Source organism: Aegilops tauschii, chromosome 7 (assembly GCF_002575655.3).
Source record: "Aegilops tauschii subsp. strangulata cultivar AL8/78 chromosome 7, Aet v6.0, whole genome shotgun sequence".
Lineage (NCBI taxonomy): Eukaryota > Viridiplantae > Streptophyta > Magnoliopsida > Poales > Poaceae > Aegilops > Aegilops tauschii.
Window position 1 is genome coordinate 209,888,441 of NC_053041.3, and position 23,022 is coordinate 209,911,462.

At 43.0% G+C, this 23,022-nt stretch overlaps 1 protein-coding gene across 1 annotated transcript; it reads right to left on the reverse strand.

Annotated features, from left to right (window-relative positions):
* Positions 1 to 11,117: 11,117 nt before the first annotated feature.
* On the reverse strand, positions 11,118 to 20,434 carry LOC109754905 (copper-transporting ATPase PAA1, chloroplastic). The gene is made up of 17 exons (XM_020313796.4): positions 19,821 to 20,434; positions 19,043 to 19,096; positions 18,747 to 18,900; positions 18,247 to 18,321; positions 17,852 to 18,129; positions 17,401 to 17,631; positions 16,980 to 17,078; positions 16,705 to 16,854; positions 15,820 to 15,966; positions 14,611 to 14,661; positions 14,361 to 14,533; positions 13,923 to 14,055; positions 13,471 to 13,568; positions 13,036 to 13,273; positions 12,037 to 12,240; positions 11,829 to 11,909; positions 11,118 to 11,660 (listed from the first exon to the last, which is right to left on the reverse strand). The coding sequence occupies exons 1-17, from the start codon at positions 20,262 to 20,264 to the stop codon at positions 11,412 to 11,414; spliced, it is 2,859 nt and encodes a 952-aa protein (XP_020169385.1). The 5' UTR covers positions 20,265 to 20,434; the 3' UTR covers positions 11,118 to 11,411.
* Between the last annotated feature and the right edge of the window lie 2,588 nt (positions 20,435 to 23,022).

Here is a 23,022-nt window from a genome sequence, read left to right on the forward strand (position 1 = left end):
GGCGCCACTTTGGGCCTCCCCCCCATGCGCCTAGGGTTGGGAACCCTAGGGGGGAGTTTCCCCTTGCCTTGGGGGGCAAGGCAACCCCTTCCCCCTTGGCCGCCGCCCCCCCTTGGAGATCCCATCTCCAAGGGCTGCGCACCCCCCCTTGGGGGCCTATATAAAGGGGGGGGAGGGAGGGCAGCACACTACAGCCTTTGGCGCCTCCCTCCTCCCCTGCAACACCTCTCTCTCTCACGCAGAAGCTCGGCGAAGGCCTGCCGGAGAGCCGCTACATCCACCACCACGCCGTCGTGCTGTTGGATCTCCATCAACCTCTCCTCCCCCCTTGCTGGATCAAGAAAGGAGGAGACGTCGCTGCACCGTACGTGTGTTGAACGCGGAGGTGCCGTCCGTTCGGCACTCGGTCATCGGTGATTTGGATCACGGCGAGTACGACTCCGTCATCCACGTTCATTGGAACGCTTCCGCTCGCGATCTACAAGGGTATGTAGATCCACTCATTTCCCCTCGTTGCTAGTAGACTCCATAGATGCATCTTGGTGAGCGTAGGAAAATTTTAAATTATGCTACGATTCCCAACACAAAGAAGTACACAAATTATCATAATATGCTTCAACAGTGTTATTGCCTTGTGTTAAACGTTATAATTTTCTAAGCATATCACTAGCATGGTATGAAGGCACAAATCGGTTTCGCATAACAAGTTTCAAAGCTTTCCAAGTAGTAGGTCTATTACAAATATTTTCCCTGCAATAATTTCTCCACCAAACTGAAGCAAAACCGAAAAAGCTTTTAGTGCATCATTTATTTTCTTATGCTAAGAAAAATCATGGCTACCAAATATTTCTTCTACCTCAATTTCCCAATCGATATATGAATCGGGGTCATATTTACCCTCGAAATTTGGCAAAGAGGTAACCTGATGATATGTGTTTCTACCATGATGTAGATCATGTGACGATCATTGTATCTTCTATGGTGGGTAAGAGTGATCTGTATCAAAATGTGGCAAGGCATCTCCCACAATAGACGCAACCCAACCGTTGACCGTTCTAGAATCTGCCATGGTTAGTACCACACAAAAACAAAATCACAAGTATAATGTTCCTATGGTACTACTCGGAGGTGGGGGATTCTCTCAACACTCTAGCAATTACCAAGCTCTTACCAGTTCTTACCGTGCTGCAGTGGTTGTCGGCCTTTGGCGCTGTCAAAAGTTATCAAACGTTGGATATAGCGATTGCCAAGTCGACCGACCAAGATAAAATATAGGAAGTGGAGCTTGGTTAAGGTTTCCTCAACTCACGGTATCAGTGCAACAATTTAGCAAAAAGTAATGCAAGCTAAATAATTGCTCAAACTCCTAACTAATGCTGGCAGTCGACTAGTAAGAGATAAAACAATCTAAGTCCGGATACTGAATCAAGTGAGTGGAAATCGATGAAAATATGATAGCTCTGAGTAGCTAGATATAAGTGAGTTATAAATGCCGTGTATAATAAAGCTCAAAAGCATATGATAAATGACGTGGCGATGAACACTGTAGCAGCAAAAGAATGTCGAGAAAAGAAAATATCAGACCAAAACAGATGCTAGTCGGCCTGGTTTTTTTTTTGCAACTTTTTCTTTTAACTTTTTTTTCTTTTTTTTTTCTTTTCAAACCGGTTACTAGCGAGTATACCCAAGATGGCACGTACACAAATTGGCCGAAAGAAGAAACAAAAGTGCCTTGGCCGAGCGCTACAGCAAGGAAAGAAGACTATGAAAGCTAGCTAGATGTGAGTTGGAGTTGAGATTAGCTAGGAGTAGTATTACTAGTGAATAATGCACAGGAACAGCCGGAGGGGATTTGTGTGGCGCGTGAAGGCAGACACAGATGGATAGATGTCTAGTCACTCGCGTACGCATGGGAATAGCGGCGGGGAGGGGCAGACACTGGGTCTGGGTGAACGCGCGAGATGAGTCTGGAATACTCTCGTGGAGCAACGCCTGTACGCGTGTAAAACAATGCAGCTTGCTCTTTTTTTCAGATTACGAACAAACTTTGCAGTGGAAAATATTATGGACAAAAAAACAAGTTTGATCTAGTAGATAAATTTTCTCTCAAACTAATCTAAACCAGCACTAATTCTAGGATGTATGCAACCAAAAATTCAACTACGCAAATACTAGATGCAAAAATTGCTAAAGGCTAAAAAGGTAGGTGTAATGGATGAACTAATCTATTTTTTTGGCTTTTCGTGGGTTTATAGGACAGAAAAATAAACTAAACTAAAAAACTATAAATCTCTCACCGATGAACTTGAAAACTGATACTACTTGATGTGACGGTGGCCCGATCTTTCGATAAGAGTGGGGATAATTATCGATTTGGTGAATTTTGACCTTGACGGTCCGGCTATACCGTACCCGACGATACGCCTCGACAATCGCTAAACCAATCTCCGATGGTTATTGACCTTGCCGTAGGCACGATCAACCTGAACAACGAGGTTCAAGTTCCTGCAAGCAACCGAAGAACCGGCAAGAACAAAGGTGAATTGCAATCTGAAATTGCGGGTAAAAAATTGAGTACACGAACTAGATGAAAAGTTGAGGTTTCATTGTGGATCTGACAAGGCGGTAGTCTTACACGTCTCGTAGACAATACAATAAAACCCAAATCTAACCCTAAACGGAGGCTAATTATTTATAGTAGTACGAATGGGAGCCGCCGCCTTGATTTGTTGTTTGATGGACCAGCCGTGCATTGTATGGATGTTGGGGCGCTCCCGTGGCCGGCGTTGCACGTGGCCTACTCAGGCCCATGTGTGTGTGGGCTGAATTGCATGCATGCTCGTGTGGCATGCATCACATATGGGCATGGCCCTCCTCCTCTTTGCATGTACTCCCTCCGTTCCTAAATACTTGTCTTTTTAGGCATTTCAAATGACTATCACATACGGATGTATGTAGACATATTTTAAAGTGTAGATCCACTCATTTTACTCCGTATGTAGTCACTTGTTGAAATGCCTAGAAAGACAAGTATTTAGGAACGGAGGGAGTACATTGCACCGTTGCATGGCTCAGCCGTATTATACGGATGTGTGAACACACAAGCATGTATTTGTATATGCACAAGCAACCGTATCTTGACACATGGTTTGAATAAATCTCCGTTAATCCTGCATGAAATAAATAGAGATGCAGCAATTTTGTCTTTAATAACAAAATAATATATTTTATAATTACTACTAGAATTCACCTATAAAATTTGAATGTGTGCAATAGTTTTGGCCGTATCTGAGGTAGTTATGTCCACATCAAAAATACCGCTCGTTACTACAACTTGAGCACCTTCATTCATACATTATGGTATACTATGTTGTCTATATCCAAAATATATTGAAGAAATTCATTGTGGACAAATCTTATCCATCCATAACTCTCATAGTAGTTCATTCTCTAGACATAGAGAAAGATCTATTTAGACCAAGAGATGATGGAAATGAGATATTGGGACTCAACGTCCCATAATGCCATTGGATCCACCAAACACAGTTGGTTGGTACTCAAGAATATCTTTTGATATTTCCAATGCATCAAACATCTTGTCCTAGTTTCTCAGTTTCACAGAAATGTGAACACCGATATCGTTGGGTACATCGATCAGATCCCTACTATGTCAAATCGTAGATAAGCTTAGTGTCCCTCCTAGGTGTAGTAGCCCTCTCATTAGAAGTCTTCGAAACAGACCTCATGGCTACATCCAACAACCATTATCTCAACGATAATGTTTCTTGTGTTGCCCGGATGCAAACAGGTTACATAATAAGCAATATCACTATATTGCATATCTTGCAAGTCAAATCATGCGACTGATTTGTTCATCGGGTTTCTATCAACTTCTATGTTCTAGAAATGTGTTCGTGGAATTGGTAGGTGACGGCTTCGAATTTTGCAAGAATCAGGGGGAGTATCTTCCTGAATTGTTCCTGTTCAATGAATCATATTATACTCTTTTTTCCTTCATGAGTTTACTTTACAGGTTCTCATAAAGGTTTTTAATGAGGTAATATCAAACATGAGATCATATGTCATACTTTCAGTTTTCCCCACCGGGGTTTTTAGGAAAGTATATACGACATATTTATTGTCCTCTGAACTCTATGGGTTTTCTCGTATTGAGTTAAAAGAGAAAATAACCATTATATGTTGCACCATTTTCTCCTTATTTTTTCCATTGGGTTTGAAGGAGTTTTAGCAACATGTCATACTACAATACTTCTCACATTTTTCCCACAGTGTTTTTGGAGAAGAGTTAATTCAAGGATGATTCCAGAGACGATCGGTTGCAAGGACAAGGAAGGATTAGGGGGAGTGTTAGGATTAAATTAATATGTTACTTAAAGAGATAATCCTCCCATTGTAATCTGTACGTCGGTTGCATTCGCAACCGTCGTGCCTCTCCCCTTGCACTTCTACGAACAGTCGCATCTCTTGATCGTGTCTGTTCCCCTTGTATATATATCGAGAATCATTCAATGGAATCGATAGTTCAGTCATTTTATTCGATTGTCTCTCGTTGCTCTCGTTTACAATTCAACAAAAACTTCCTCGTCCCACCCCACCGCATTCAAATGGATAAATTACTGCCTTGGAAACCCTTCCGATCTTGGAAAATGGGGCAATAAAAGCTCACGCCGGGAGATCAGAAACAACCCTAGGTGAAGGCGAGCCGCCGTAACGTCTCACATCCCGTAAAAGCAAAAACCACTTCCTTTTCCCGCTTAAAGCGCGGTAGCGTTACTTCTCGAAGCGGGCGCGATTATTTCTTTTTACTAGGCCCACCCACATCATGACCCGGGCGTGCGCACTGGCCTTTGACCTTTTTCAAAGAATGTCGTGGGCGGGCCCGAGGGCTACTGGCGGAACATCAAATGATGGGGTATGCCCAAAATGTTGTACATACGCGCCTCCTTGGAAAGGATCTGGCATAGCAAAATGATAAGGTGTAAAACCCCATGCATTAACAGAAGAGATTGGGCTAAGAGGTAGAAAACACATGAGTCTCACACAAAAAGAAGCAGCCACGGAAGATCCCGAGGAGGTCCCTGGCGTCATCCGTGACGCACCCGGGGGCTGCCTCCCCGAGTAGAGGGGACACACATCGGCCAAAGGAGATGGCCTTACAATGCACTCCACCGACCAGGCATTAAATGCCAGGCCAGGCTGCGTAGGTAGTCAGGTGCAGGGCTATGCCTAGGGCCATCATCACGATGACCCGAGGGGCGTGTGACAAGACCAGACACTGCCGCGGCATAAAATAGTAGGAGGGCGGTGCGGCGCATCACATCGGGGAAGGTACTCAAGTGCCTGGCAAGGCACAGTGTCAGCTCATCTACTGCAAGGCGTCAAAGTCAAGTGGACTAATCGAATCGAGTACCAAATTGTATGTTTCTTTGTATCATTTTAGTAGACCAAGTGCGGTGCCCCTGAGGCTTATATAAGGGGAGGACCATGGTAGAATAGAGGACAAGCAAAAATAGGTTCACAGCTCGCATCACACCCACCAGAGATCCGTAGAAGAGAGAAGTAGGAGGAAGGAGAAAGAAAGAGAGATTTAGAGGTGATCAGACACTTTAGTTAGTACCCAGCCCCCCACTAGTCTCACCCTAACCACCACTTTTGTAATAGCCAAGCACTTGTACTCTTCTCTCATATGAAATACCAACAGGAAGTAGGGTTTTACGCTCAGATAGCGGCCTGAACCTGTATAAAATCCCTTGTGTCCATGTTTTCTCTGCCTGCCTTTGGTAGCTGATTGACTAGGCGTTTTAGCCCCTGACTGAACACACAAATACAGGGTATCCTTGATCCCTGGTGTCTGGAGAACACACTCTGACAGGAGGCAGCTAGGTTGAAGGAAAAGGGAGGGGAAAGGGGCGACATCCGTCAAAGCAAAGGAAGGGAACAATTCCTGATCGTAAATGAAGGAGCATAATCGATCGGATTAGTGGATCGTGGAGAATGACCACATGCAGTCTTTCAGTGGCCAAGATGTGTGCGGTTTTTGAAAGAATATCGCAAAAACAGGGTAGGGAAGGGATCACGTGAGAGAGGGTGGGTGGAGGTGGAAGGAGAAAATCGATGAGAGGGGGACCGACAAGATCGGGGCTACTCACAATCGATGGTAAGTGCTATGAAACAATATATAGAATCCCCCTTTAGAAGTAGAGAGATATTTTGCCCGTAAGATACATGCACATATACTATCAGGGGATACTAACAGGTGCCACACCTTCTATGCACGCATATCCTGAAGCCCATACCACCTTCTTATTTTGGTAATATCATCTTATCCCAACTCAACAAAGCCATTTTACTGTCTCATCATACTTGTAAGGTCATCACATATAGACACTGGAAGCCTAAACACGCTCATAACATAAGTGGGTATGGCTTAGGCCACAACTTTAATAAAATCTCCTTATTCCCAAAGGAGACATACCATTCACTCCAGTACACCAACCTCTTAGGCTAGCTTGGAAGTTTCAGACACTTCCTTTATTTAACCTTCCGCCAGGAACCGGCAGCCTCAAATATTTTGGCGTCTTATAATTAACTCCTTGGCTACTATGGTGAACAAATTAAAGCGAAGTTCTGGGGTCGCTAATATATGTGTTCTATGTGGTTTGGAATCCAAGGATACAATCCACACAATGTGCATATATCCATTAGCGTGAATGTTGTGGGAGGCAATGGCAAAGTCTGAGAGCATGCCACGCCTTGAGGACATCGCCAACCCCGTAGTGGAACAATCATTTTTGCTTCATGTCGGATTCTCACTACTCCCTCCGTTCTTAAATACAAGTCTTTTTAGATATTCTACTATAGACTATATACGGAGCAAAATGAGTGAATCTACACTCTAAAATATATCTATATACATCCGTATATAGTTTGTATTAGAATCTCTAAAAAAAAAAACTTATATTTAAGAATAGAGCGAGTACATGTGTTAGCGCTTTGAAAGGAGAGATGGTTGCATGCATGGAAGGAAACGCTCTCACCCTAGAGTGGAGTACTATGTCGTTCATTCTAGAAACGGATAGTATAGTGTTGGGGCTAACATGATCAAGGAGGAGAAGGAGAACAGGTCACCAGCCGTTGCTCTCGGTGAAACCAAACGACTCCTTGCTCTAGGCCGGGAGCATGTTTTATTGCATGTTACTCCTTCCGTCCGCAAAAACTTGTCTTTTAAATGAATTTTATTTGAGAAACAAATTTAGGACAAGTTTTTTCAAATAGATGTAGTAGAGATCTTAATAAGACGAGTTATTACCTACTCCCTTCGTCTGAAAATACTTGTTCGAGGAATGGATGTATTTAAATGTATTTTAGTTCTAGATATATCCATTTGTATCCATGTCGTATTTCCGGACTGAAGGAGTAGCTCAGATGGATCGCTCTACCCCTAAAATTGCAGTTTGGCTACGATATGGACCTGTTGAAGTTGGCACCCTCTGCCAACAGGATTGTGACAATCTTCCGTGATTAATGCTATCCTTTTTCTCACTAAAAAAACCTCTTGGGTGATCTCCATAGTACTACTCCCTCTGTCCGAAAAAACTTGTCCCTCAAATAAATGTATCTAGTATCAAGTTAGTGCTAGATACTCACTCCATTCCTTTATACGAGGCCACTATGAAAAATACATTTTTCATCTATACAAGGCCACTAAGGCCCTTCCTAGTGCTCCACCGCGGACAGGTGCTAAGCATGCCACATAAGCGAAAAAATGACACGGCACAGCATTTAAAGAGGGGAGAGAGCACTTTGGTGACCCCAGGAAGAACCAATGCCAAGTGCGAGAACCTAGGCAAACCACTTAAATGAAACAATTTGACCAATGCATGAAAGACTTTAGGTGCTAACTCATTAAATAAAGTGTGCTTAGCAACAACAAGTTAAGCACCTATGCATTGGGGAGTTGAGTTGCTAAGGTATTTAATGCACTTAGCACCTCATCTAAGCACCATTGCATTAGGAGAGGTCTAACAGTAATCGAGGCAAAAATTAATGATGTTTCCTCGTACTACCAACTTATTTAATACTTACATGCATGTAGTCATAATGACATTATGCTATTTCCTTCCCATTCCTTTCTTCCATGCATGTGGGCATATAAATGATCCCGATTAACAAAAAGGAAAGTTGGCTTGCAAAGATGTCATTAAATTTTACCTTCGTACCTGTAATTTAAGTTTGTGGCCTTGTATAAGGGAATGGAGGGAGTACATACATTTGAGAGATAAGCTTGGGACAAGTTTTTTTGGGGTGCGACAGGGAGACCCGATATCCCCGTTTCTCTTCAACCTTGTGGTTGATGCGCTCGCCTCGATTCTTGACTTGGCCAAATGCGCCGGCCACATTAGGGGGATTTGCCCCCACCTTGTGGCCAATGGAGGTCTGACCCACCTCCAATATGATGATGACACCATTATGATGGTGGAAGGATCGGATAAGGATATCCAGAACCTCAAGTTCCTCCTCCTCTGCTTTCAGAAAATGTCCGGCCTCACAATTAACTTTGCCAAGAGCGCGGTAATTGTCCTGGGATATTCTCAGACGGAAGCCCAGCGAATTGCTAATCGCTTGAATTGCCGCTTGGGATCCTTCCCGACAACTTACCTTGGCATGCCACTTAGTGACACACGCCTCCTGGAGAAGGACTTTCGTCCAATAATCGCCAAGCTCCAACCTAGAATGGAGCCATGGCAAGGGATATGGCTTTCCAAAGCCGCACGAGTGATTCTGATGAACTCCTCCCTTATTAGCCTATTGATGTATATCATGGGATTCTATAGTTTACATGAATCCCTCCATCATGAGGTCACTAAACTCCTCTCCCGATTCTTCTGGGCAGGAGAGAACAATAAACAGAAGTACCATATGGTCGAATGGTCCGAGATCTGTAAGCCTAAGGACCAAGGAGGCCTTGGGGTCATCTCCTCCAAGCAGATGAATATTCCCTCCTATCCAAATGGCTTTGGCGGATCCAGACTGATGAGGGTGGCCTGTGGCTTGAGATTATCCATGTGAAGTACCTTCACGGGCAACCGCTGGCTTTCGCGCCTAGGTCTGGAGGGTCCCAATTCTGGCAATCGGTGATTCGTCTGATGCCGGTCCTGTGCATTGGGACCTCCATCAAAGTAGGTACCGGATCAGCCACCTTATTCTGGCTGGATAGATGGGCTGGAACCCGCCCCTTTGCGGAGCATTTTTTGCGTTATTCTCGATCTGTGTCCGCCCACAGATCTCCGTGGTTGTGGCCTTGGCTGACTTAGGCGCGATTGCCTTCCGCTGTACCTTCGGGGCGGTGGAGCTTGAGCAATGGGATGAATTGCTCAAGTGTATTGCCCTCCACTCCCCCTCTCTGGAGCCCGACATCCTATCTTGGCACCTCGAGCCAAGCGGCAGATTCTCGACTAGATCCCTGTACCAGGCGATTGTTCCCACTCCTGGTCCGGTGAAACTATCGGTGCTTTGGGAGATCAAACTCCCCTTGATCCGCATATTTCTATGGCAATGGGTTAGAGGTCACCTTCCCTCGGGCACAGATGTCCGTAAACGTAATGGCCCTGGGGATGGCCTCTGCCCCATTTGTCTGGTACCGGAAGACTGCAACCACATCTTCTTCCGGTGCCCGGCGGCGCAGTTCTTATGGAGTTGCTTCCGGGAGGTGGTTGGTGGCAGTTGGTGCCATGACAACCTCCCGAATTTGTTTGGGGAGGTCCTTAGACTCCCCTGCACTAATCGCGCCCCTATTTGGGTGGCTCTGGGTACCCTTGCTTGGTCCCTTTGGTGTACCCGCAATAAACTAGTCATCGAACACGTAATTCCGTATCGTGTGACTGATGTGATCTATAAAATGTGTGGCTTCTTACAGTTCTGGAGACCGCTTAGCAAGCGGCGCGACCGAGACGTCATCGACAACATCATTGCGGGTCTTTGTTCCTCGACGTCGGCTTTTGTTCCACCACCACCACCACCTCCCGAGCCGGATTAGCTTCTCTTTTTAGCTTTCTTTGGGGCTTGTCTTGCTGTGCCCCCAACGTGACTCTTTGACTTGATTGTACTTTGTACTGCTGTGCTGGATGCTTGATTCTTTGCTTTATAATATAAAGCGGAAAAAACCCTTTTTCGTAACAAGTTTTTTCGGACGGAGGGAGTATTTACTAAATTCACCAGCTCAGGAACACACTTGTCGGAGAAAAGAATGGAACACTTGGAGGGATAGATGAGTTGCCCGGTTGATAGAGCGTAAGTGTCAACAAACCTTTCAATCACAGTTGCATGTTGCTAAGAAGCACGAAAAAACAACAAAGGGTCATCTGCAAATAATAAGTGTGAATCATAGGTGCCCTCCAGCATATATCTTCACTCCTTCCAACCCTTCCTCTCCCACAGACTAATTCTTTATTTAGCTACATGCAGGTAGATATATGATCTGCGAGCATGTATCAAGGTATTGTTTAAACTCATACTCCCTCCATCCGGAAAAGCTTGTCCCGAACTTGTCTTTCAAATGGATATATCTAGCACTAAAACTTTGTGCTAGATACATCCATTTGAGGGACAAGTTTTTTCGAACAGAGAGAGTACACACTACTCCCTCCGTTCCTAAATATTTGTCTTTTTAGAGATTTCAAATGGACTATCACATACGAATATATAGACATATTTTAGAGTGTAGATTCACTCATTTTGCTTCGTATGTAGTCATTTGTTGAAATATCTAAAAAGACAAATATTTAGGAACGGAGGGAGTAGAGCCCTATGTCAAGATGCTAAATGACATTAGAAGGTTGTAGTCACATATAAACACCATAATACATGTTAGTACCACAAATTAATCATATAAACACACCACAAAACATGAAGGTGACACAAAGTAATCAGTGGAGGAATAACTTTTATTGGCTGTTTACGGCCTCGATAATTTGACATGTATGACTAGGTGGAACGGGTAGAATAGAATTAGCTTTTCCTACAACATGTCTAATTTTGACAAATTTTATGAATTGAATTTGCAATATCCGCACACTACAATTAGATTGGGCACAAGATTACTACTACACTGATCAGCCAGTGAACTTTGTATTGTAATTTTGACAAATATCGTGGTGAGCATGTGATGCTTCATCCACCCACAACAATTAATTAAATTGTATGTCGAAAGTATGGTGCCTTGTTGATAAGACCCAAGATCCGTCACTGGGTCGAGGACTTCTACATCACGTAATGTTTAAGACTCTTCGTGATTACAGTGTCATCAGTGTTTTTACTCACCTGTGGCTATGTGACTGAACTAGAATCAAATGTTCGTGAAGTAATAAGTATGTCATCACTTCAAACTTCAGTCAGGTACTCCTCCATTTTGATGGATAACTTTGCTCTACCTCATCAGCTCCGTCTGACACACCAGAAATGGTGTTGTGAGGCTTTTCTCTGCTCTGAACATGATGCCTTGAGCTCATCCTCGCCCTCAAAAGCAAGGAATTGGCCATCACGCTGACTGAACTAAAACCCATCAGTGCTCCAGCTATCGACGGGGTCAGCATCGTACCCGTCACTGGCAGCAATGCTCCAGCAGCAACGGGTAGCCCAACCTGCAAAGTATCGCATCATAACGAGGCCTCGCAAGCAGGATTCTGAGCAGGCATATATTTTTAATCTAAGTGTAACTTCTTTAAAACTGAGGTCCAACATTATCCTGGCAGTTGATAACTTATGAAACACATGAGCAAGGCATAAAGAGACAAGAAAGGGAAACATACAATGTTATACAGAAAAGCCCACCAAAGATTTTGCTTCACTGTTCTCATGGTTTCTTTACTTAACTCTAAAGCATCAACAAGCTGCATCAAAGACCCATCAGCGCAGTTTATTAGAAAAAAGAAAAATGGTACTAGCACAAACAGGGAAGTAAAGTTCAATGAATTTGGCAATGGTGTCAGCAACTCCAAACTGTCGTGAATGAATTACCTGAGATAACCTATTACCCATGAGAACAACTGAAGATACGTCAGTAGCTGCACCAACACCCCCACCCATTGCGATTCCAACGTCAGCTAAAGCTAGGGCTGCAGCATCATTGATGCCATCACCAACCATCGCAACTAACTTGTGCTCCTTTTGAAGTTCAGATATGAACTTCTTTTTCTCATGTGGTTTAACTTCAGAAATCACCTGATACCATTTAATTATGTACACAAGTAAATCATACTGAAAAGGTAACAAAGGATAAACAAATCATGGTAAGAAAAGAATCCTAATGAATGAAAGAAACGTTTTTTCATGCTTCCCTTTGTGGCTAAATGGTTTCAACAAAATAGATATTTATGTTCGCTTAATAGTGCATGGGGATGAGAAATTGCTAATACCAGATGAAATCAATTTACATATTGCCTTTCAGCTTGCTTTAAGATTTCCATGCATAATCAAAAGCATGAATCCATTTCCTACAAAGATACATAATACTATCATAACTTTATGACAAATGTTAATCATTTTTCTTTATGAAAAGTTGAACAGTGGTATTTACCATCTGAATTCATATTTTCAGGTAAAATAATAGGCAGAAAATTTATGCAGCATTAGGCTTCCATATAAAGCAGCACTACCAGTGCACCTTCTAAGATGTACTCCCTCCGTTTCTAAATATAAGCCTTTTTAGATATTTTAATACGGACTACATACAGATGTATATAGACATATTTTAGAGTGTAGATTCACTCATTTTGCTCCGTATGTAGTCCACCTTGGAATCTCCAAAGTCTTATATTTAGGAACGGAAGGAGTATATAAATTGCATATTTGAAGTCAGACAACAGCAGAAGAGACAGCAAGCACCTGCAACATGTTCATTCTCGTACTTTGATATCATATAGGAGTATTATAGTAGAAGTTTGTTGTTTTACTACAGGAACTATTCACCAGAAAAAAAATGTCCACATCGGTAAAGCAAAATTTAGTTGATATTACCTTGTCTAACTGAATGCCAACAACTGAAGCAACATCCATAGCAGCACTCTCCTTGTCCCCAGATAACATATACACACTAATTCCTTGCTTAGACAGAGCACTGATAACTTGATGAGAATCTTCTCTGATCTTGTCCTCAAAACAAATAAGACCAGCTAGAGTACCGTCAACTGCTACATATGCAACAGACTGACCAAAACTTTCTGCTTCAGGAAATGGGTCACGAACAACACCATGCCTGAGATATTGTCAAAACAATTGTTTACTAGTGAGCACAGTTCCTCGGTGTAACATAACAATTACACATGGAGCTAGTGTAATGGAGCAGAAAACTGATGCAATAATCCAAACAAAGTTGTATTGCTAGAATGAGGAAAGATATATGTCCCTAGTACAAGTCTTAGCACAACAATTGAATAAATAATTCAAGTGTACCTCCTAATCCAGTCTACTGTCCCAACCGAAACCTGTTTCTCACCAATCGTAGCCACAGCACCAGACCCTGGTTCTTCCATAAAGGACCCATCCTTTGCCTGTAACAATATACATGGGAAAATGGTGAGCATATAAACACAGTAAAATCTGCAACTTTAATGGGGAATAAACTGTGCCATGAGACAGAAATATCAATTAGGTGATCTCATTTTATCATAAAAGCATTATCGAGCAGAATATGTCAATTATCAAGTTAAATGGCAAAGGGTACAAGATGTTTGTTTTCTTTCAACTCTGGTGCAAGGGTGGTTATGGACCTAATGAGATTCAGCCCTGGTCTGAATTCAGGTAGCAGAACAGTTATCCTACAACAGCCATTGTAGTGTACCGAGGCAATTGGCACACTGAGGTCATTTTATCTCAGACTTGTTGAGCATTTCAGCTGTGAGTACCTTCATATTGATGCAATTGGCAGCCTGGGCAGCTTCCATGATCGCTTTTCCAAGTGGGTGGTTTGTATTTGATTCCACTCCGGCAGCCAAACTAAGAATGTCACCTTCTGTCCATTCATTGTTCCAGGAATCTCTGATGACAAAATATGGTTTATCAACAGGAAGATCAGGGAAATAAACTTCACTTCTGCTGCTGAGGGTGCATGAAGTGCATAAGTCACACATAAGATTTAGAAAGAAAAAAACGCTATCCATGAAAAAACATTGCAAATTTCAGGGCGTCCCATCCTATTTGCAGCTATGTTTTGCAGTGAGCTTCAATTAAATGGGAAGTAAAAGTAACCGCATAAAAATTCTAAATTATAACCAAGTATAACTTTGAGGAAAGTAATTAGATACAACATACAAATTCAGTAAACAGAATAAGAACCACTTAACTTTGTATTTACACCTCCCTCGCTGTGAGAAGCTATTACTTTTGTCACTACGGGTTTCCCAATTGTTAAAGTTCCGGTCTTGTCAAACACAATGGCATCAACTTCCGCAAATTTCTCCAAAACATCCCCACCACGTAAAAGAAGTCCTCTCGTTGCACCTAACGAAGTACCAACCTGGAAACAGTATATATGAATAATTGTTGACAGAATGTTTATTCAGGCAAAAGGGGCCATATCCTTTAGTTCCATACCAGCACTGCAGTGGGTGTGGCAAGACCAAGAGCACATGGGCAAGCAATTACCTGCACATGAAGATCAATACTGTTAACTGTTCAGAAAGTAGGGCACATTGTAGGCAAGGAGAAGTTAAATTAGAAAAGAAAATCTATCCTGAGCCCTGAGCTATGGTATTTGGTTGACTAGAACACTGAACTATAAAATTCTATCCTGAACCATATAAAATTTTATTGTTGACTAGAACACTGAACTATAAAACCGACCCTGAAGTTTCTAGAGTCATTTGTCCTAACTGGTTTTCGATGGTGGTTATGTATTCTGGGGTTTCTAAAAATGTGAACAATCATTGGTGTAAAGGATGTTAGAGAGTGAGAACCTGCAAATTTTCAGCCAAAGATACAACCGTTTGTGTCATGAACAAAAGAGGGAAAGATATATCAATCCATCTCGTCTTTTTGGTATAGGATACAAATGATCATATTCTCTGATGCAAATTTTCAGCTCCTCATTTTATCAGTTATTCATTCACTACACCTACGAAATGTTTCATATTTTTCTGGAAAACACAAAAAAGCGAGAACATCTATCTTGTTTTTTGTACATGGCAGAAAAACATGCATATTTTTTATGAAACTCTGCAGGTTCTCATTTTATAGTATTCCATTCCATTGCACCTAAAAAAAGTTACTTCAAAGTTTAATATAAATAATGTTATAGTCTAGGGTTTAAATCGGACCAAACACTATATTTCAAGGTTCATGATCATTAACATAAATGAAAACCAGAATTTAACATTTATAATTGTTGGTGAGTTGTATGGACATATGTGAGGTACATAGATTTCTGACAGCTACACCTGTGCAACTCAAGTCTTCTTAACACTTAAAATGATAAATGTATGGGACTAAAAGCATGATTACTCCAGTTACACCCAATGATCTTATTTCCTTTATAAGAAACTTACTTTTTTAAGTTGAATCTTGAAATGAACCTACACTTATTCAACGTGCCTGCATTTCAAACAAACATGGCTGTTCTTCATGTCATTTATTTTGAAAGCTCAATAACTAAATTTGGAATTAGACCCTTTTTTCTCTCAAGACAACACCATTCAAAGGAGTTTGCAGTTTACACTACCATATGCTACTTTAAGCAAAACATTACTCTTTATTCAAAGTAAATAGACAGAATAAGATTGTTAAACATGCGTCCTAGGATCATACCAGAACACTGCAAGAAAGCTGCAAAGCCAGAGACATTGCACTTCCCTGCTGGATAGCAGCAGGTACAAATTGTGAACCAAAAATACTCCAGAACATAAAGGTAGCAGAAGAAAGCGCCATAACGCCATATGTAAAATTCCCGGCAACCTGTTATGTAGTAAAATAATTGACACAATTAATCATAGTAATACAGTATAGCCTAAACCTATAACTAATTCAGGCTATGATACGGTAAGTGGATAAAAATTTCTCTAAGATTATTGTAACTGATCAAAGATCCGTCGGCAGGGACCAGGACAAAGACAGTAGAGGATGGTGTAACAAATGCCCTATGCGGAAACATATAAAAGAGCCAATACTAATTATCTAAGACCCCGTTCCCAACAAGGGACAAAATCAAGGTTCCTATTGGGTTCATACCATTTGCTGTGGTATTCCTGCATTATAAACAGACCTTAATAAAAAATAGAATCAATATTTCGAATGATCAGGATCTTAAAAGTAGAATACAGCAGTAAGTGCACACATCGTCTGAACCAAGAAATGTCTTGAACATATGTCTAAGTGCTAAACAGGCTCAAGTATCTACTGGAAGATACATTTTTACTAAATTGCTAATTACAATCTTGCCTAGGTCAAATAAAAATTACAGAAAGTAGTCAATGACCCATATTCCGTAATTATTTAGTCCACACAAAGGGTCCATATGTGGAACTCGTGCACTAAACTGAACATCACGTCCACATACAAAATGTGTACATAATTGCGATGGACATCATGATAAAATAGAACAATTCAGCATTATATCAGACATTTCACACTAAATTAGTGGTTCTCGTAGAGTTGGTCCCAGAGTCTCAGTTCCAAATGCGATGAAAAATATACCTTGTCAGCTAATCGTTGAACAGGGGCTTCCCTTGTCTGTGCTTCTTCCACTAAGTGAAGTATGTCAGACATGACAGTCTCACCACCAGGTCGTCGAACTTCAACTGTCAGTTTACCGTTTAAGTTAATGCTTCCCGCTGATACTTCTGCCTACCAAAGGAAAAAAGAATCAACACCATACTCATGCTAATGTTCAGATATTACCTGAATTCAGTGAGCCAGAAGGCACCAAATATCTCCACATAAGACAATATTAGGTGGTTCAGAAAACATACCCCTGCAATCTTAGTTACTGGCATAGGTTCACCTGTCAAACTTGACTCGTCAACTGTACTTCTTCCAGCTTTTACAAGTCCATCGGCTGGAATGCGGTCCTGGACAGTGCATGATAGCAAACATTATATTAATAGGATAATAGCATGTGATCATACACGAGCTACCCATAATGGCTATAACCACATAAACAAAGTTCTATGTGGACCTATGATAAGAACATGACATCATGCACTTGTACCTGTATATGTTGTTATGTTTACTCATTAACGCAATGTTTACTCATTAACGCACAAGCAAATAACATGCCAAACTTTTATAACTGCAAAGGTAGGAAGCAATAAAACTATGACCCATAAAAAAAACATGTGTAAACACTTCCATTAATATGTGTGTTTGTCTGTGTGACTTATATTTACTCACCCCAGGCAGCACTAATATGTAGTCCCCAACAGCAAGAGTACCACATGGGACCTCTGTGAATGATGATTGCTCAGCATCATTATCCACCATTAGGCGTGCTTTTGATGGAAGTATATTGAGCAATCCGGTCATATCACTAGCAGCTTTTAGCTTGGCCCTCTGCTCAAGATTCTTCCCTAGAAGAACAAAAGCTATCAACATAATTGGTTCCTCAAAAAATGTCTTCCATCCCTGCAAGACAATCAGTTGGTATAAAATAACTACCAAAATAGAGCAGTTGCAGAATTAAATGGAACCTGAACTATGACTTTGCTCAACAACATCTGCAGAGCAGAGGCAATGATGCAGTTGTGGTAAGGTCAAATTCCTGGTTCTTCTAGTTTGATGTATCTGAGCTCATGCATGCAACTATACAACAACGTAATCCTTCCAGGAAGAAAGTAGGAGGTACCAGCTTTGGAATAAAAGCTGCAACTGAGCTGACAGCAAAAGATGACAGAGCACCTAAACCAACCAACGTATTCATGTTTGGAGAACCCTTGAATAGACTCTTTAATCCATCAACAATTAGTCTTCGTCCAGGCCCAATAAATGTAAATATTGAGAGAGACAAATGGAATCCAGTAGAATGAAACATGTGCATCAATGGTGCATTAACTCCAAAGAGATGAGAAATATGTCCCAGTAGGCAAACAGCACATAGTGCCCAAGATACAGCAAGTTCTCGACCTAAAATAGAAACCAATTCCATGTTAATCATAGGTCACCTTTTTAACATAGAAAAGACTCAAACTTGGACAAAGCTCATAGGGTTGATGTTTAATTGCCAATGTGAATTAAGTTTACCACTTTGCTTCAGATTTTGCAGTTTTTCGCCCATCTTTCTTTCAAAAACATTCTGTGAACTGACTTTTGAAGAATCTGCAAGTAGAATAGACAGTTGCATGAAACTGGATATACTGGCGTCTGGCATTAAAATTTAGAGGGGAATTCAGACATAAACTGGAGGGCAAAGCAGATAAAGTGAATGACAAAGCAATTTCATCTGTCTTGCATTACATAGCATAATGTAACAACGGGACTTTGAGATGTATCCAGCTAAAACAATAGGCGCTGGACCTCTAAAGCACCATTCATAGATCTCGCATGTACAAACCACTCAAATGCTTAAGCAGCATGCCCAGTCAACTTCTATTGAGGAACCTATCCATCAGCAGATTTTGCGCATTAGGGACAACTAGCAATTCTCTAAGTTCTAAACCATTGTTCAAACAGTCCTCAACACATCCAATTAAATGGTATTATATCAGTCTCACGACACTACATTTTCAAATGTAACAGTTTACCTCGCTGGCTGGATTTGTACCCACATGTTGTCAACTGGCTAGCGAGCTTCTCACCCAACTGCAGTTTCCAATCCTGTACAGCTCTATCTTCCGGCACAGCCCACACAACTGCCATCTCAGTGGCAAGGTTGACAGTTGCGGACACCACCTGGGACTGCAAACACAAGCACACTGGCTTACAAACACAGCTAGTGAACTAATAAACACCACGCCGGAAAGCAGCTCTGAGCCAGTGAGACACTCCGAGGCAACTCACCTCATTCTCTTTTTTTTTTCTTTTATTGCTAATAACTCACCTCATTCTCCAGAATGCGTTTAACGCTTGCTGCACATCCCCCACACGACATCCCCTGCAATCAAAAGTTCAAACCCTCAAATGGCTAATGTAGGCACAGGTTACATAGTAGTACTAGAAGAAAACAATACCCACAACGCCGTGAGAAGTTTCACCATGCAACTATAGCATATAGAACTGAAGTACCATTATTACTAGCATAACGCCCGTGCATTGCTACAGAACCACAAATATGATTCAGTCGTATTGGATTAGTACTACTCCCTCCGTTCCGATGAATAAGGCGTATTTCCTTTCATTAAGACAAGACTTTGACCAACAATTACTCGTTTAACATTTGATTTATGTGATACAAAATCACTAATCATAACAAAATCTAGTGACACAAATTTCATGTCGTATAACCTTGTATTTATGGAGGGTCAAATGAATGTCTTAATAAAACAAAATATGCCTTACTTTTAGGAATGGAGGGGGTACTGCAGAGAAGAAACCCAATCAAGCAGTCAACACCACACCTGGGTAACTGCGGCAGCGATGGGAGCACCATTGCAAGATAGATTTTATTCTTTTCAAATCGAGGGGTGTGGTAAGTTCTAGATGAATGAGGGAGATTGAGGTGGAGTGAAGGAGTGGACTCACCACCACCAACTCCAGTGAATAGCTGAGAAATAGAGATAGTCTCTACTATAACAGCTACAGTGATTCCATCTAAGGGGGGAATTTTTCTGGGACATGGAGATAGGAGGTAAACATTTTCAATTCCAAGACATACATACCCCAACGTCAAGGATTATGGTATCGGCTTCCAGCCCTGCCGCTTCCTCTGCCACCGCCATCCCCTGGGAAGCACGCGGCCGCTTCCAGCCATCGCCGCCTCCATCACCGCCGCCCCCTCCATCTCCGTTCCCCCTACCGCACCCGCCGCCGGGAGGACCGGCCGACGCAAGGGGGGAAACCGAGACGCTCGCGAACCAGCGGCGAGGCCCCGCGCGCGGGGAGGCCGGGCCGCGGAGCGCTAGGCGCGCGAGCGAGAGGAGGAGCACGTCGCCGTTCACGGCGAAGCGACGCTGCGCGGAGGCGGCGAAGACAGGGGCGCGACCGAGTGGGGCCGTGAGGGGGCGGCCTCGGAGGAGGATGTTGTGCGGGGACGAGGCGGGGAACGACCTGGAACGGGAGGAGATAGCTCTGGAGATGGCGAGGAGGGGCGTGGCCGGGTCCATCCTCGGGAAGCTTCTAGAAGGGTCTACGCAGCGGCGGCGGCATGCGGCGGCTCGGCCACTGCTTTGCTACTGCCGTTGTGTGCGCGGCGGCGTTGAGCGCCGGAGGTAGCGGGGATTGTAGAGTACAGGCCGTACCCGTACGGCGAGGAATTTGGATATTTGCAACCCTGTTTTCAGGAGATATAAATTCATCCCCGAATTTCACTACGGTCACTAGACTTAGAAATACCCCAAATACGGTCATTAAAGTGACATGTGAACACCGACGGTCAGCGTGTATGCTTTGGTTCTGTATTCTGCCTATGTGGCATGCTATTTGAGCGATTGACCATTCACATATGTGTCCGCAAGCCAGCAAATGAGTGAAAATCATCAGCGGTTATTGGACTTGTCCACAAATTTCACTTTGATCATCATATTCACGAATAAATTAAGGGCGCATGGGCCACGTGCATGCTTTTTTTTCAAAAATGTCGTGATGTCGTGACAATTCTCCTTTCGCCAAATCCCTAGCCCATGTCCACATCGTCCGTTCACCATGTCCTGAATCGCATCCCCATCTACAGCCTTCGTCGCCATCTCCCGAGGAAGGTACAACCCGCTGGGGCTCAAGGTAGACACGATGCACGGCACCATCAGTGGTCACCGAAGCCATCGAGTCTGAGAGAGGCAACTGTCATTCTGGTATTCCGCCGGGAGGAGGAGGCACAAGAGTCCGGGAGGCAGCGCATGTTTTACCACATCGACAATGCCTAAATCCACGAAATAAGCAAACTCGAGGAACGCAAGGCAAGACCACGGGGATGCTCCGGGTTGTCTCCCCATGTGAGCCCTCACGGAGGCCTTGCCACCGCGGCCAACACCGCTTAGGGCCATCGACGGCACATATACGACATGTTTCTTTCCGCCGAGGTAGGCTCCATTTTCGCTACAAGCCACCTCACCGACCCTAAGATGGAGCTCTCATCCATACCTCGTGGTGACCCTACTGGAGTTGGGTTGCACGCACGAGCACCAAGACCAGTACATGTGCCGCTGCGTAGGGATCTACCCGAGCACGCACGCATAAGAGTCCCACAGTGCCCACCCTGGCGACAACCACGATGGGCATTTGCCTTGTTGGCATCGATTCATCATTGCAACACTGCCCTAACACCATCGTCATCTACAGTCACGCCTCCACCTCGAACCGGAACCGCCTTCATTGCTCGTTGTCGCCCTACTCGTGTAACTACGTTGGGCGCGCTGCTGCGCATACTCGTCATCCCAGTTGACCACGAAGAGATCGTACTCCATGGTTGTTGTGGGTTGGGCTTCACGGGGTCGGGGAAGACGAGGCAGCTCTCTTGCCGTTACATAGAAGCGTGCTTGATGGTGGTTGATACGTCTCAAACGTATCTATAATTTATGAAGTATTCATGCTATATTTACATCACTTATTTATGATTTTAGCACAATATTTATTTGGACTAACATATTAATCCAGTGCCAAAGGTCAGTTCCTGTTTCCTATTGTTTTGGGTTTCTAGGTGAAAAAATCACAGAGCCAGAATGAGTTGAAATTTTTCATTAATTTGTTATGGAATAAAAGACCACGAGGGCCGGAGAGATGGAGGCCGGGGGAGCCACGAGGGCTCCACGCGGCTTGTTCACGCTGCCACCCCCTAGGTCACGTCGAGGCACGCGTGTGAGCTCCTTAAGTCGGTTGGGGCTCTTCTTTAGTTGGAATACAGATCCTAAAATATCAAAAAAAAAACCTTAAATTTCAGCCCCATCAAAGTTACAGATCTCCGGCTATAAAAGAACGGTGCTCGACCTCAGCAAAGTACCGAAAACAGGAGACAAAAAAGAGAGATCCAATCTAGGGGAGAGCTTCCTCTCTCCCCAGAGGGCCATGGAAAATGAAGAAGAAGGGGGGCCTCCCCCTCTCCTTCGGTGGCGCCTGGACGCCGTTCTCATGATGACTTGTGAGTAGCCCCCCCCCTCCGGGATGAGTGTAATCCCTCCGTCCGGTGAAGAGTGTACATTTGGCTTTAATTTTGTCCATAAAAGAGTGTACTTTTATCTTCCCAATGCACTTTAAAGTAGAAAAAAGTTTCTCTCTCATCACACGGTAAAGACCAATAACATTCTACACATGCTCTCCTTAATTTCTACATGCACTTAGCTCATTGGGGGTTAGGTAATTAAAGAGGAGAGAGATAGTGAACTGTACCTTTCCAATGCATTTTTTTACTGCATTCCATAATTTGTCCTAAAATTTCTATATGTACATTTTTCACCAGACGGAGGGAGTATGTACTAGTAGGTATGTGTTTGATACATCTCTCTCCCATGTTTTTGAAAGATTCTGATCTTGATTGTATCATGAGCTTTATGAATATGGATCATATGATGATCCCCCTCCATTATTTGTGGTGAATTAAGTCTTGCTCTTTGAAGTTTCTTTATGCTGGATTGAATATTTTGGATTTGAGATTGCATGATCCATGTTTAGTAATTAATTTGTGGATACATGATGGTGCAGAAAACCGTCGGATCCCTCGGTAGGAGTCCTGATGTGGCTAGAAGTTTTGGAGCGGAGGTCGCACGGAGGTTTTACCCAGGTTCGGGCCTCCAGAGAGTAATACCCTATATCATGCTCGTGTTTGTTATTCACGATGGAGGGATACCTCGTGCGAAGGGTTTACAATGGTGCGTATGAGATGTCTATCGAGAGTTGTTTCTACGGGAATGAGAGTTTCCTAGCCTCTCCTTA